Source organism: Rattus norvegicus, chromosome 16 (genome assembly GCF_021556685.1).
Source record: "Rattus norvegicus strain SHRSP/BbbUtx chromosome 16, alternate assembly SHRSP_T2T, whole genome shotgun sequence".
NCBI lineage: Eukaryota > Metazoa > Chordata > Mammalia > Rodentia > Muridae > Rattus > Rattus norvegicus.
In genome coordinates, this window is record NC_141549.1 from 35329776 (window position 1) to 35344216 (window position 14441).

Consider the following 14441-nt stretch of genomic DNA (forward strand, 5'->3'; position numbering starts at 1 on the left):
AGATATTAGTTTAAGTACAAAAATATGTTTCCTAGGTTAAGTGGATAACAAATAGTTAGAAACAAGCAATTCAGATATAGTGTACATAAACAGATGATCTTTGAAACCTCAGATATCTACAGTATATGGCCTTTAAAGATGTTTTATTAATAAAAGGCATTTCATGACAGTGAGACATGTCAGAAACTGACAGCACCCCAATTCCACTTCAAAGTTGATGATGAGCACTGAAGAACCTCCAAATGGAGTTTCTTTCAAATATGGCTGGGACTGGGCAAGAAACTGCTCTAACTCCAATGATGACAATGTGCTGGCCAAACTGGACACACGGCACACAGGGAAAGTGACTGCTGAGCTTTGCCAAGACAGGGTAAGGCAAAGCAGTCCTTTATAATTTCTGCCCACAGAAAGTCTGTCAGACACACTGGGTCAGAAGGCGAGAGATGATGATGCTCCAGTGCTGCAGAGGAACCTTGGCTAACTGTCCGGGCAGCCGTGTCTGTCACTTCTATAGTTTGGAAGCCACTTGCCCTGTACTCCCATCATGTTCAGGTAATGTTCATTCCTTCTCAGCTCTCTGATGAAGTTGAGTATCACAATTGAGTATCACAATTAAGCATAAGTTGTTTAGTAATTTAAAAACATGTGCTTTAAAGTCTAAAAGGATATTTGTAGACTGTTAATGTATATTATGATAAAAAATGATTCATGTACAAAACTTTAAACTCACCAAGACAGGATAGATAGTACTTTATCTAAGGTTACCAAACACAAATGGACTGGAAACTGTGAATGTAATTGACCTGATAAGTTTTCATAACTGTTATTGCTGTTTAGTTTATTATTGTAAGAATAATAAACTTTTATTGGAATAAAAGGGGGAGATGTTAGGGGATGGTTTTGTGCACTGTGTATCAGATGCTGATCACTGTGCTCAAAGATCTGGTTGCAGTCTGTATGTTGGCATTATCAAGCATCTACTGTCTCAGTGTTATGTAAAAACTGTTTTCCATCACCTCTGGTTGATTAATAAAGAGCTGATCAGCCTACAGCTGGGCAGAAGAGAAGGCAGGACTTCTGTGTATAGAGAAAGAAAAGAAGGGGTTTAGGTGAGAGAAGAGATTTGCTTTGGAAGATTTGCAATGAACAGATCACCAGGAGTGTTAAGATGAGGACAGTGACGGAGCACAAGCAGCCAGGGCAGGACTAAGACAGCAAGTGATGGGCACAGTGCTGGGAAGCAGACCGCCATAGCGGGTGGGTTCGAATATATGATGGGCACAGTGCTGGGAAGCAGACCGCCATAGCGGGTGGGTTAGAATATGTGATGGGCACAGTGCTGGGAAGCAGACCGCCATAGCGGGTGGGTTAGAATATGTGATGGGCACAGTGCTGGGAAGCAGACCGCCATAGCGGGTGGGTTAGAATATGTGATGGGCACAGTGCTGGGAAGCAGACCGCCATAGCGGGTTAGAATATGTGAGTGTCTTCCTAGCTACAGTGTTTAACTTGCTCATTAAAAACAACGTCTCAGTGTCATTTATTTGGGAGATAAAAGGGGCAATAGAAAAGCCCCTCTGAATTGCTTTATAGATATCTAACATTAAAAATGGTTCTGGTTTGAATGGCAGTAAAGGGTTTCAAAAAGAAACAGACTGAGAAAGACTTGTTTAAAACCAACTGGCTGACATGGTTAATGGGATGACTAAATACATAAGTGACCAGGAAAAAGATAAATTATATATATATATATATATATATATATATTTTTTTTTTTTTTTTTTTTTTTGGTTCTTTTTTTCGGAGCTGGGGACCGAACTCAGGGCCTTGCGCTTCCTAGGTAAGCGCTCTACCACTGAGCTAAATCCCCAGCCCTCAAGATAAATGATATTTAAGGCCAGAGATAATTTGTGGAAAACTGGCTGGTTGGAAAGGTTCAAGATATAACCTTGACAAAATAACATTTATCTACTGAGAACTCCTGTTCTTGCTGTGTTGAACCAGCTTTATGGTAAAGTGATGTTATATCTATTCCAGCAAATCTGAAACATTTTTTAAAGACTTATTTACTTATTATATGTAAGTACCCTGTAGATGTCTTCAGACACACCAGAGGAGGGCATCAGACATTATTACAGATGGTTGTAAGTCACCATGTGGTTGCTGGGATTTGAACTCAGGACCTCTGGAAGAGCAGTCAGTGCTCTTAACCACTGAGCCATCTCTCCAGCCTCAAAGCTGAAACATTTTAAAAATATAAAATGGATTGAGAGGACATGTGATATTCATAAAATCCAGCTGTAAATAATTACATGTGAGGAGCAAGATGATACGATCCTAAACTAGTAGAAAAACCAGTAGGTAGGAACAGCAAGCTTGTATGCTGAAACAATACTTAGATGACTTTTTTTTTTTTTACTGAATAGATTAATAGTTTATTACTATAGAAAGGAAGATGGGCAAGTGAACAAATGATAAAGTCTATTTTTCAGTAATCTATGCCATTGTGTCAAGCAGTCTAATATGTATGTGACTGGATACTCAGGAAGGACAGAAGAGACAAATAACAGCTGAAGGTTTCCAGATTGATGAGAACTGTAACACCAAAAGACTCTACGTAGGACACTCCCACTGCACATACATCACACACCCACCTACTCTAGTCTAAATCATCTCATAGTCGGATACTAACAGGAGCACTAACCACAAGGAAATGAAGAGTATCCCTGCCAAACTTGTCAGAAAGAAGTGCAACCCAGAAGGCAATAACCCTATAGTCTTTAAAAATGAGAGTGAAATAAAAAGGTTTCATACATACAAAGCAGAAAAATTTATCGCCAGCCTGATAGGAAATATTAATGTAGATTCTCACGGTGGGAAAAAAAGCAGCATGATAGTAGTTCAGAGACAGGCAGGAAGACAGAGGGTCTCAGTTACACAGTTACTAAAAAGAAGTGCATGTAGAAGTTACTAGAGAGAGGATGAAATGTTAAAAATCCTGAACCCAAAATAAAGGAGAAATAGTGAAAAGTTTGTTGTTTTGAAAAAAAGAAGTGATCAAGTAGAGAAACAAATAGCAAAACAGTAGGTACAGATCCAATCACACTGATGACCTCATACTGGTGCTTATGTTAAAAGAGAATTTCATACTGGTTACAAAGTAAGCCCTAGCAGGGGAGTTGACTCCCTTTGGTCAAGTTGGTCAAGGGCTTGCTGTTCAAATGGGAAGAATCTGAGTTTGGATTTCCAGACTCATGTTAAGCCAATATGGCCGTACACATTTGCAGCTCCCTGTGGGATGGGATAGGAGGCTTCATGGAAGCCTTCAGGCCAGCCATCCTGCCTGGCCACTGCAGTGGCCAAGAAGAAGACACCTTGTCTCAAGGAGGAAGATGACAACCAATACCTGTGGATGACCTTTGGCCTCCACTTGTGTAATTCACGCACACAAGCATACATGCACACACATATATGCCCAAAGATTTTTTTAAAAAGCAAAACTGGACTCATGCTAATCATGAGAAATCTACTTTAAATATAAAATGAAAGTAGTAAAGGATGTAAAACATTTATATACAATATAGAGGTTAAACATAAGAAAGTTGGGATGACTGTATTAGAACCAGACAATGCCCACTTCAGATTAGATGATGTCTAGAGATAACAAGATTCACTTCATACTAATAAAGGAGTGGGTTCAAGAAGCCATAAGAACTCTTAATTTAAATGCAACTGAATGACAATTTCACCATTCTTTCTCAGTACTTAGTAAACAAGTACAAAGAAAACTGGCAAAGCTTTGAAGTCTTACACAGCACTATGAAAGAACATGTCATAACAGTACTATATCAAGTCATCCAGAAGACAAAACAATACTACACATTTATTCACTCAATAGAAGAACTCTACAGTACAAAGAATAAAAATTGGCACAACTGAGAGAAGAAAAAGTACAAGTATAGATAAAAATGTCAACCTTCCAGCTGACAGCTCAAGTATACAAAAAAATCAGGAAAGATATAGGAGTCTTGAACAAAACCATCAACTTACCTGACTTAAGTGACATTTAGAGGACACTTCAAGTGACAGTTTAAGAATACACTTAGAGAGGGAGGGAGAGAGGGAGGGAGGGACGGAGGGAGGGAGGGACGGAGGGAGGGAGGGAGGGGATATGGAGATGTGTAGCACAGGAGCTGCTGCAGTCATTAATCAGATCAGAGAAAACTTGGAAAGCATGGTGTCATGTAAAGTGCAGAAATAACCTCTGAAAGAAGCAGTGTGATGGAGAGAAGAGTTCAGGGCAGCCCTGTCCTACCAAGTGCTGATCTTGACATGGGCAGTGTTAGGGAAGAATGTCTGAAAGCTTCATAGAATGCTCCTGGAAGTGAGTGCATGTGTAGACTGCAGCATATTTAAGATATGAGAAACAGCAGACACAGGCAGTAAGTGAATAGGGACAAGTGGTCAATCCAGGCTTGCTTCTTACCATGACATTTCCTAGAACATGACAGAAATGAGCCACCATAGAGTAAGATGACTTAAACTGGAGCAGAAAAGCAATAGAGCAGAGCCTTGAGAAGGGGACAGGGGAAGAGTCTGAGCTCTTAAGAAAACTGCTTGAAAAAACACAAGGAACTTACCACACACAAAACAACAACAATAAAACAACGAAAACCCATCAAACCTGATTTAGCAGCAAAAAAATCTTTGTAAGAAGTTAAATTATACCATTTTAGTTGAATGGGCTACATATAAATTTAACTTCTTGGCTCAGTTATGAAGTTTTGTCTGCCACTACAAATTTGACTGTTTACTACACTGGCCCAGTGATGACTTTTATGATATCAGAACCAGCAAGAAAACCTTCATTCTTGTCTTAAATGGCCATGGATTACTATGCTTTTTTGTTTTTGTTTTTTTTTCCTCTTGCCTCTTCACGTAGAAATCTACATGAGGTCTACATTATGGGCAAAACCTTTTGTGTATACTTCTAGAGTGACTGTTTCAATAGGAGTCTTAAAACTCAACTAAGGTTTTAAGAGGAAATCAATACTCAAAAGCATTACACAATGTGAATTTTAACCTAGTAGATAGGAGTACATTCAAAAGCTTGGGCTAAGGACAGCTATACAGGGAACACGGGGAGCTAGGGAAATGGTCCAGCTGGTAAAGTGCTTGTCAGCAAGCATGAGGTCTTGAGTTCCATCCCCAGCACTACTCATGTAAAAAGTGGGATGGGGATGGGACTTGGAATTCCAGTGTTGGAGAGGCAGACAGAGTGCTGGGGAGGCCTAAAGAGCAATGGCAGAGCTTGACCACCAGCCTCCACATGCACAATGCACATACGAAGAAAGTCCATAAATAATCTGATAGTGCCTGTCTGCCTTTGTATTTAATGCTCAAGACGGTAAATCTGTTTTGGTAATTTATATCTTCTAATGTCTGCTATTTAGAGTAAGCAATAAAATTTAACATTTCTAAGTTTAAGAGGCATATAACTAAATACCTCAATAAAAGCACATTCAACTGGAAAATTAAATACAAAATGATATATTTTGAAACACAGTTAAATATTAAAGAATTCTAGCAATTCAATTATAATATAGGACAAATAGATAAAAATATTGAATCTCACAGATATAATACAAATTTAAATAAATTAATACTATTAATTTCTCATTGAAGAGATAATTTTAAGTAAATTGTGATAGTAATGCTATTTAGCATACAGAAGAATCAATATTCTTCACTCTTCATTGAGGCATTGATAGCACAAAAACTATTTTTGTGTTTGTATATGTTTATATTTGTGAGATTGAATATTTTTATCTATTTCCTCCTATGTATAACTGAATTACCAGAGTGCTTTAATCTTTGTGTTTCAAACTACATCATTTTGTCTTTCACACCTAATTCATGTGCATGTGGACCTGAGTGTGTAGACCAGAGGTCTACACTAGGTTTCTTTCTCAACTTCTCCCTACTGTGTTTTCTGAGGTGTGGTCTCTCACTGACCTGGAACTCGCCAGTCTGACGGGATTGTCTGGACAGCGAGCTCCAGGACCGCCTGCTCTGCCTTCGCAGCACTGGCACTTCAGGTGGGTGCCCTGCCTGGTTTGCATGGGTGCTGGGGGTTCAAACTCAGGTTTAAGCTTACACATGAAGCACTTTATTGAGTGAACAATTTCCATAGCCCCAAAACTATTTCTTAAAGAGAATAACATGAATTATGAATTTTAAGTATCACTTTTAGAGATTTATTTTATAAAAATAATTATAGAAATAAACAAAGACAAAGGCTCAATGATAGAAATGTATTACTAAAAAATGCGATACAAAGAGAGTTTAACAAAAATCCCAACACCAGAGTTTTCCCAGAGACTGACTCCTCAAAGACTACAGACTGTATAGTCCGTGGTTGCTCCTGAGGTGGAAGGTCCCTATTGCTAAAGACCCCATGCACTTCAGATGCAGTGCCCAAAGGCCTCTGATCTGGAACTGACCTGAAGTCCTACTCTCTGATGACTAGCCTTCATGGTACCAGAAGGTACCATGCATGCTTCCAAGTAAAACAAAACAAAACAAAACGAAACAATAGTGATGGCCAGCTATGCTGTCTATGAGCTGTGCTGACCAATATGGCACTTAACCTTAAGGGTGCAGTGGCACACAAACCTTGGCAGTAACCAGCAGCCTCCTAGTTGGACTTAAGACCTACTTGGCGAGAGAAATCATACTGGTAATGGAGAACTGTCCAACTACCCATGGCTAGTGAAGTCATGAATCTTGGACAAGAACCTGTAATCTCCACTTTACTGAACCGGGGTAACTCCTAACTGTATTCTAAATATTTGACCTTATTCTCCCAAAGTATAAATGTAGTCCTCACCTTTCATCAAGGAAGCTTCTCTCTGTAACAGACAGAGAGCAACACAGAAAACTACAACTGAAATGTGGAGCTGGGGAGCCACATCCCAGTGGATCCATCTAACCGCCCCTATAGCTAATGCTCACAGAACACTGGGACGAGGGGACAGAAAAAGTGTAAGGGCCAGAGGAGCTGGGAGTTTGCTGTAAGACAGTATTGTTTACTATTAATGTCAGAAGCTACAACTGTAAAGTGTTACCAACATGGCTAGCTAAACGTGAGCTAACAAAGCGAACAACAATTGATATGCAAAGTAGATGGGGGAGGCCACAGGCCTTAGCCTTACATACGGAGCTATAGGCAATAAAGAGACACTGAGAGTAATACTGGTCTTCAATAGGGAAGAGCACAACAGTTGGTGATTCAATACTAAATGATCAGCCCTAAAACATACACAGTAACATACAGACCAAGCAGGTTATATTAAGGAATATATGCTCATAAACATATATGCATGTAATAATGAAAAAAAAGAAGCCATGAATTTGAAAGAGAGCAAGGAGGGGTATATGGGAGGGTTTGGAGGGAGGAAGGGGAAGGGAAAAATAATATAATTATAATCTCAACAATAAAGGAAGTAATAATAATGATATAGCAACTTAATAGAGTATTTGGTCATTCAAGATAATGAGAAGATATTTAATGGCTGTTATTTTTAGTATTATCAAACCAATATTTATAACACATAAACAGTATATATAGTATAATTTGATAGGTATAGAGATACAAAAATTACACATGAGTAATGTAGAGTAAATGGATTTACTAAGGCAGGCAAAAGCTTTGTAGGGAAACAGGAAGGGAAGCTAAGAGCGTACAGATGGAGGCTGTCTCCAATCTGTAATACACAGTCCTCCTTGTAGAACAAAGATGCCTGGGCCACAGGGGTGTGCAGGAATCCAAGGAACTATCAGGAAAGTTTACACCTCTCCCCTGCCCTTCAACAAACACAGGAACGCCAAGGTTGCAGAAAGCAGCCATGTTCTTTCACCTGACATATTTTCAGTGTTGATGTGGGACCTAGATGTGGTAGCACTGAGTGGGTTGTTCAGAAAACAGTTCCTGACCAGCAACTCTGAGTGCCTGGGATAAACTCTCTGTTAATGCCCAAATAGGACATTCACTGGGAGAACAGCCATAGCTCCATAGCTACTTGTTAGTAACACTAAAAAGAATCCTAGCCAACAAAATAGGGGATTCTTCTTGCTTTTGTTTGTGTTTGTACTTGTTTGGGTTTTGACTCCGTTAAAACCCAACCCTGGCACCAAGCAGTGCTCAGTGGAGAGACAGACAGAATATCTGTCTGAGACACACTTGCCTTTGGGTTGTTTGCATCAAACAGACCAGTGGAAAGTCCAATCAGTAGGGAATTCTTGCTTTTAGCTTTTGGTGGAGAATCAGAGTGAGATCGAATTGGAATTGCTTCTTCTGGGGAACGATGAGCTGACTGAACTAAGTTCAAGTCCTTGGAGTGAACCACTTTCTGGAAAAACAATTCTGGCTGTACTGACTTCTCTTCATCACAGCCAGACTGCGGAGAATCGTTTCCTGCAGGTTCTGTGGAATACAAAAGAGATTACCTAATAGCACTGAAAATTCTAAATATCGACGAGTGTTATATACTATTTAACATTAAACAGAACTGTTTAAGGGACTGGAGAGAGAGGTGTCTTAATGGTTACAAGCACTTGCTGTTCTTGCAGGGGACTTGGCTCTCAGGACCTACATAGCAGCTCAAAACATGTGTGACTCCAGTTCTATGAGATCAGACATGCTCTTCTGGCCTTCATGGGTACCAAAACTACATGTGGAATACATAATTGTATACATGAAGGCAAACTTCTCAGGCACATAAAATAATTTTTAATTAAAAAATGAATTCCATCCCAAAACAACCTCATACCAGGGAAACAAAATCCAGTAAATATGGAAATATACCGAATATTACCTTATAAATAATCTCTAAGAAAAGGTAGTATTTTATTTTCAGGATTCAAAAGATGCTTTCATTGTATTGGAAGTTTTAAAATATAGAAATTCAAAGAAATACTAAAAATTCAGTTCAGACAATCATTTTCCATTTGTTTTCTTTATGCAGAGTAGAAACTGATTTATATTGCCTTATATTTTAACCAGTAGTATTCTAAAAAGAAACCAATTTATTCCCTGCCCTTCGTACATTAGTTTTATCTTAGCAGTGATCCTTTTCACTTTGAGCAATATAACTTACCAGAAAGCTACCTGCTTATCTTGCCACAGTCCTGGGCTGGCTAGAGCAGATTTGTGTTCTCTAGGCCTATTTTACTTAAAAAAAAATTATGATGACTTTACCTATATGATCCTTACAGGACTGGTCCACAGTCCCTGGAATTCGCTCTTCACAAACGTCATTCTGCTGCACAGCAATGCTATCCTCCAACCTTCCATAGACAATGAGACCAAACAAGATAAACAAATACCACACAGTTTATTAGAAATAAAAGTTCCCTCATAAACAAAATGAAACCCACATTTACTAGTATCCTCTGCTTCCTTGTCCAAGTATTTTCTCATTTTTATATAATACTTTCTCTTGTAAGCACAATATACTTTCTTTGAGCAAAATGAAACTCACCAATTATTAATCACTAGTCACTAATCATTTATTCATTCTGAAAGCCAATATTGATAGAATCTTCATTTAAAGAATGACTGAATTACAAATGCAATTCACCTAAAATTACACCTCTATGTTTCAAAAGCAAACATACCTATTTTTGCAAAAATACTTTATGTAAATTATTACTTGCTGAAGCATCACAATATTCAGCATCAGCAAATATTCATGAAGTAGAATTATTGAGTTGTCTTACATCCATATGTGTATGTGTGTGTGTGTGTGTGTGTGTGTGTGTGTGTGTGTATGTGTGTATAAAATCTTCATACAATCGTGTGAGAAAACTTCCCAGACTATGAACTTTTTACAAAGGTGTTTATTTTATATGCATGTGTGTATGCGTGTGTACATACATGAGTGTGTGTGTGTGTATCACAAGTGCACAAGAGTCCTCAAAGATAGAAGGTATCGATTATGCTAAAACTAGAGTTACAGGGGCCTATGAACTGCCATGTATGTGCTGGGAACTAACCCAGGTCTTCTCTTAACCACTGCGCTATTTCCCTGGTCCCTAGACTACTGACTTTTATAAAAACAAGCAAGGTGAGGGTGCAGAGATGGCTCAGCAGTTAAGAGAACTTGCTCCTCTTTCATGAGGACTAAGGTTTAGATCCTATGGGTAAGGTTATGAACACATATGTGCCTCCTGCTTCCACAATATCTGTGTACACACATGTGAGCATACACTTGCACAGACACACAAATAAAATTTTTAAAAATTGAAAAGGTAGAAAGTGTTGAATATATTATACTAGCAATTATATTTAGAATGAACTGAAAATTATGTATTTTATTTATACATACAAAAACTTATCTGCAGAGAAATTGGATGAAAGGAAATATAGGCTGGTAAGTTATTTCCTGTTTTTGTCATATACTTTGTGATTTCTGACTCATGTGAATAACTATTATGAAATTAGGTTACTTTAGATGGTGTTAATATATGAAGTTATTAAACTCGAATATTAGTTCATGCAGCACTGCTTATTGAAGAGCTTACTAAAGGGACCGAGGCTTGAAAAGTAAAGAAAAGGACAACTCACCCAGTTGCCTTAGCTCTGGTCCACACCTCATTAACAACAGGCGGCAAACTCCCATCTGAGGGTATGGCACTTGGCTCTTGTAGAACTTCTGTTTCCAAATCATCAGGTTCTTCACAGCAAAATCAGATGTTAGAGAAAAGTTTGCTTGAAATGGACTGAATAAACTTTCTGTAAGTTTTCACTATATTTAGCTTAACTAATGTTAATTAGATACAAATGAATCAGTTTCAAGATTTTTGTGACAGTCCTGTAGCATTGTCACTTTTGAAATGAAAAGACTAGCCCTTTCATCCTCTTGGTTTACCACAAATACTTGATCACTGTGTACAATACTACTCATTATTACATAACATATATGCCTTATCAAAATTATAGTAATATGTAAATTAGCTTAAAGGCATCAAAACTAAAGAATAAAGATACCCGTGTTACAGTATGGAAAAATAAACTGTGATATTAGTGAGTAGTAAGGAAACTGTAGTCTTTATAATCTATTTTCCAAGAAACACACACACACACACACACACACACACACACACACACACACACACACAAATATATTACCTGGATTTTTACAATGGCCTAGAAAAGAAGTGGAGTATACTAAATCTATTTTCATTTATATCCTCAAATAATTAATAGCTAGGGAACTATCACTGTTTTTCTGGCAGCCTTTAAAAAAGATCTCATTCATGTATGTATGTATGTATGTATGTATGTATGTATGTATGTATGTATATATGATGTATGTAGTACATGTATGTATGCAAGGTTGTGTGAATATGTACAGAGGCTAGAAGAGAGCTAGATCCCACAGAGCTGAAGTTATTGGTGAGAGCTAGATCCCACAGAGCTGAAGTTATTGGTGTTTGCAGGATGCCAGGCATGTCGTGTAGGTGCCAGGATCCAAACTCTGGTCCTCATGATTAGTGCTTTAACTCCAAGCCTTTGCTATAGCACCACTGATACTTCTCATTTTCCTGTCTGAGATCTTATCTTACTTAATTCAATATCATGCTTACTTTTCATAGACCCGAGACATACTTTTCTTGTTTATATTTAAATTTCTAATGACTTGACCATAATCCATTGTGAAAGACAAGAGACGTACAAATTCCAATAATCTTTATCTGTTGCTCACATGAATGTTTTTGGTCATTCATACACAAGTAAGCGCTGAGGGGAAAGAACCTATTTTGTTTCGTTTTTTAGTATGTAATTCTGTTCTTGTCAAACAGAAAAAGAGGTAGTGGCAAATGGTTTGGTTGTTTCTAGAAAGGAGCTGACACAAGTTTTCCTTCAGGGATGAATTTTATCAAGAGAAAAGGCCTCAAGAAAATGGGGAACATGATTAGGCTTTGCCACAGGGAAGCTTTACAAAGGACAGTCCCCCTTTTCTAGCAGACAGTGTGAAGGAGAAGATCTTATGGAGCACAGCTCTTCCTGTAGAACCAAGGACACAGTTTTATTAAGAGGTACAGCTTGAAGTAAGAGACAGACAGCTGTCGTAGACAGGATGACAGGTGAGGCAACTCTAGAATAGTCCCCTGAGCAGAGGGAAGCATCTGACTTATCCTTCCCGAGTGATAAGAAGCTGCCCATCACATGACTTAGGTCAGCACAGCCCGTGGACAGCACTGAGGAGCCTCTTGCAGTGCAGCTCTATGAATTAGGGGTGGTAAAAGCACAGCACAGACGGCTCCAGACAAAGAACCGCAGGGAGCAAAGCCTGATCTCGTCAGGCTGTGGGGCTGGACTGTGGGGTTATCAGCTTCCTAAAGATGCAGATCCACAATCTAACAGATCCCCAATGATCTATAGCTATGTTAAAACCAACATACTTTATTCTATAAACTCAATTTGTGCCCATACTTTTCACAATGCTTAAAATATGTACTCTACAGCTCTTAGCGGGAAATGTTAGGCTTGCCGCCCCAACCTAGGCTACGCAGTCTTCATTACATGCATACTTATCCTACTAATTGATTTTATTTCTTCTTAAAATTTTTACTCTTGTCTTGTTTACTCTGTCTTGTTTAAGCTATAATAAAATATCAGAATGGGTGGCTTAAATAGAAATTAATTTGCTTAGCTCCACAGGTCAGAGAATCTAGTAGCAGGATTCCAGCACAGTAAGTCCTGGAGAAAGAGGTTTTCTTCTGGGTACCCGGGCAGTCTTTTCTTCCTGTATTTCTAGTATGGCATAAAGGCTGGCTCTCTGGCCTCTTCTTAGAAGGGTACTAATGCCATTCAGAAGGCTTCACCGTAATTCAAAAGTTAACTGCTCCAAATACACAGGGGTTTAGATTTCAATGTGTACATCTTTTGAGGCGCACAGCCATTATCCTTTAACAGCCACTAATAACCATGTTTCCAGTTCTCATGCTTCCAGTTCTCATACTGTGGTGAACTAAAGATGGTTGCATGGAACAGTTCCTGGGAGTCTCGTTTTGCAGAAAGCACTGTTCTACCTTCACAAGTGAAACACAATGGAGGTGATGCCACTACAATTCATGACTGGATGGGTAAGAAAACTGGCAGCTTCTAGTTGGTATCTGGAGGTCAGGGGCATCAGAAGAGAAGTTCATCTAGCTCAGAAGAACCCCATGGCAATTTTCTGAGACTAAAGGATAAATTTGTGTGTAGAAGAAATGAAATAATTTTTAATTACTGAGCAGACTGGTGGATTACACATGGCTGCAGAGTCTTCCTTTTGAAAGGCACGCCTGGTTCCCTACAGTAGGTTGACTTTGTGGGTCTGTGACAGCTGTGATCCGCAGAAATGCTAACGGTCCCAGTTCAATTCCCTGGCTAATTTTAAAGATCATAAGCAACAAACAAACAAACAAACAAACAAACATAAGCAGCTTTTACTCTAGCACCCAAGATGGCTGTAGATTTATTAGAACTTTTCTCTTTCAGAGGGGACTTCTGTGTCCCCTACCACAGGATCTCTGAGTCATCACAGAGTAAAGCACAGAAGATGGAAAAAATAGGGCCTGAGAAATGGCTCAGCAATTAAGAGCACTGGTTGTTTTCCAGACCAGGCTCAATTCCCTGTATCCACATGGCTCTCAAAAGGGGAGGGAGAGAGGCCTATGGTACTAAGCCTGTGAGGTGTACCTTTTAAGAAGACAGAACAGTCTTAGTGATCTCTTAGGCAAAGAGACAATGTATTAGGAAAATTATAAGCCAAGACTTGACTCAGTCCCTGATTCATAAAATAATGAAACAGAAGGGCCTGTTCCCAGTGTGCATGTCCATACATGCCTGAAGGTTTTGAACACCAGCAGTGACACCAGGAGTCTGCATTCTGGGAGACCAGCCTGGCCCATGTAAAGAAAACCTTGAAAATACTTGCTCTTGAAAACCAAAAGCAGGAAGAAAAAACCCTACAGTTGCTAAAAGTATAAAAAGAGTGAGTCTAATTCAAGATAATTACTCAAACACATACACAAATCTTGATAAAAAATTTTAGTATCAAATGCAACTTTGCTAATTAAAATCATTATAGCATACCTTCCACATTTCCTTCGGACATTGCTGGAGACACCTTAGCAAACTTTGGACTGTTTGTTTCAGTATCAACAGTGGCTGATGGGTTTACTTCTTTTGAAATACACTGCAGATTCTCTTCTCCAGTGAGTAGGGGTTTGTAGTTCTCCTCTTCAACACAAACCTCTGCAGAAGCAAAAGAATGAAGTCTACTCTCTCAGAAGGGCAATGCCATTTACAGCCACAAACAACAAATAAACAAAAATCCTAACTCAGATTGTTGCAACAAATAGTTACTGGTGAAGCTCTCTTATACACT

The 14441-nt window shown here is 38.8% G+C and overlaps 2 protein-coding genes and 1 long non-coding RNA gene across 9 annotated transcripts in view; 2 read left to right on the top strand and 1 right to left on the bottom strand.

Moving 5' to 3' along the window:
• Erich1 (glutamate-rich 1) overlaps window positions 1-14441 on the top strand; it is a gene marked incomplete at its 5' end in the record, with an annotated part of 52793804 nt that overhangs the window by 4459216 nt on the left and 48320147 nt on the right.
• Window positions 1-14441, top strand: part of LOC148000518 (uncharacterized) — a 101150-nt gene that overhangs the window by 19508 nt on the left and 67201 nt on the right. For 2 of the 3 annotated variants that reach the window (XR_015640306.1, XR_015640305.1), the window contains exon 2: window positions 408-552. This is a non-coding gene — a long non-coding RNA (uncharacterized LOC148000518). Of the gene's footprint in view, window positions 1-407; window positions 553-8311; window positions 8583-14441 lie in introns of those variants that run through there. The other variant, XR_015640307.1, reaches the window with a different exon arrangement.
• The window catches only part of Nek1 (NIMA-related kinase 1), a 128705-nt gene that overhangs the window by 18146 nt on the left and 96118 nt on the right, over window positions 1-14441 (bottom strand). For all 6 annotated transcript variants that reach the window (XM_087587812.1, XM_087587810.1, XM_087587811.1 and 3 more), the window contains 4 exons: window positions 14147-14308; window positions 10628-10736; window positions 9260-9348; window positions 8247-8485 (listed from right to left, as the gene is read on the bottom strand). In XM_087587812.1, coding sequence (XP_087443938.1) covers window positions 8247-8485; window positions 9260-9348; window positions 10628-10736; window positions 14147-14308 — 599 coding nt within the window. The remainder of the gene's footprint in view (window positions 1-8246; window positions 8486-9259; window positions 9349-10627; window positions 10737-14146; window positions 14309-14441) is intronic.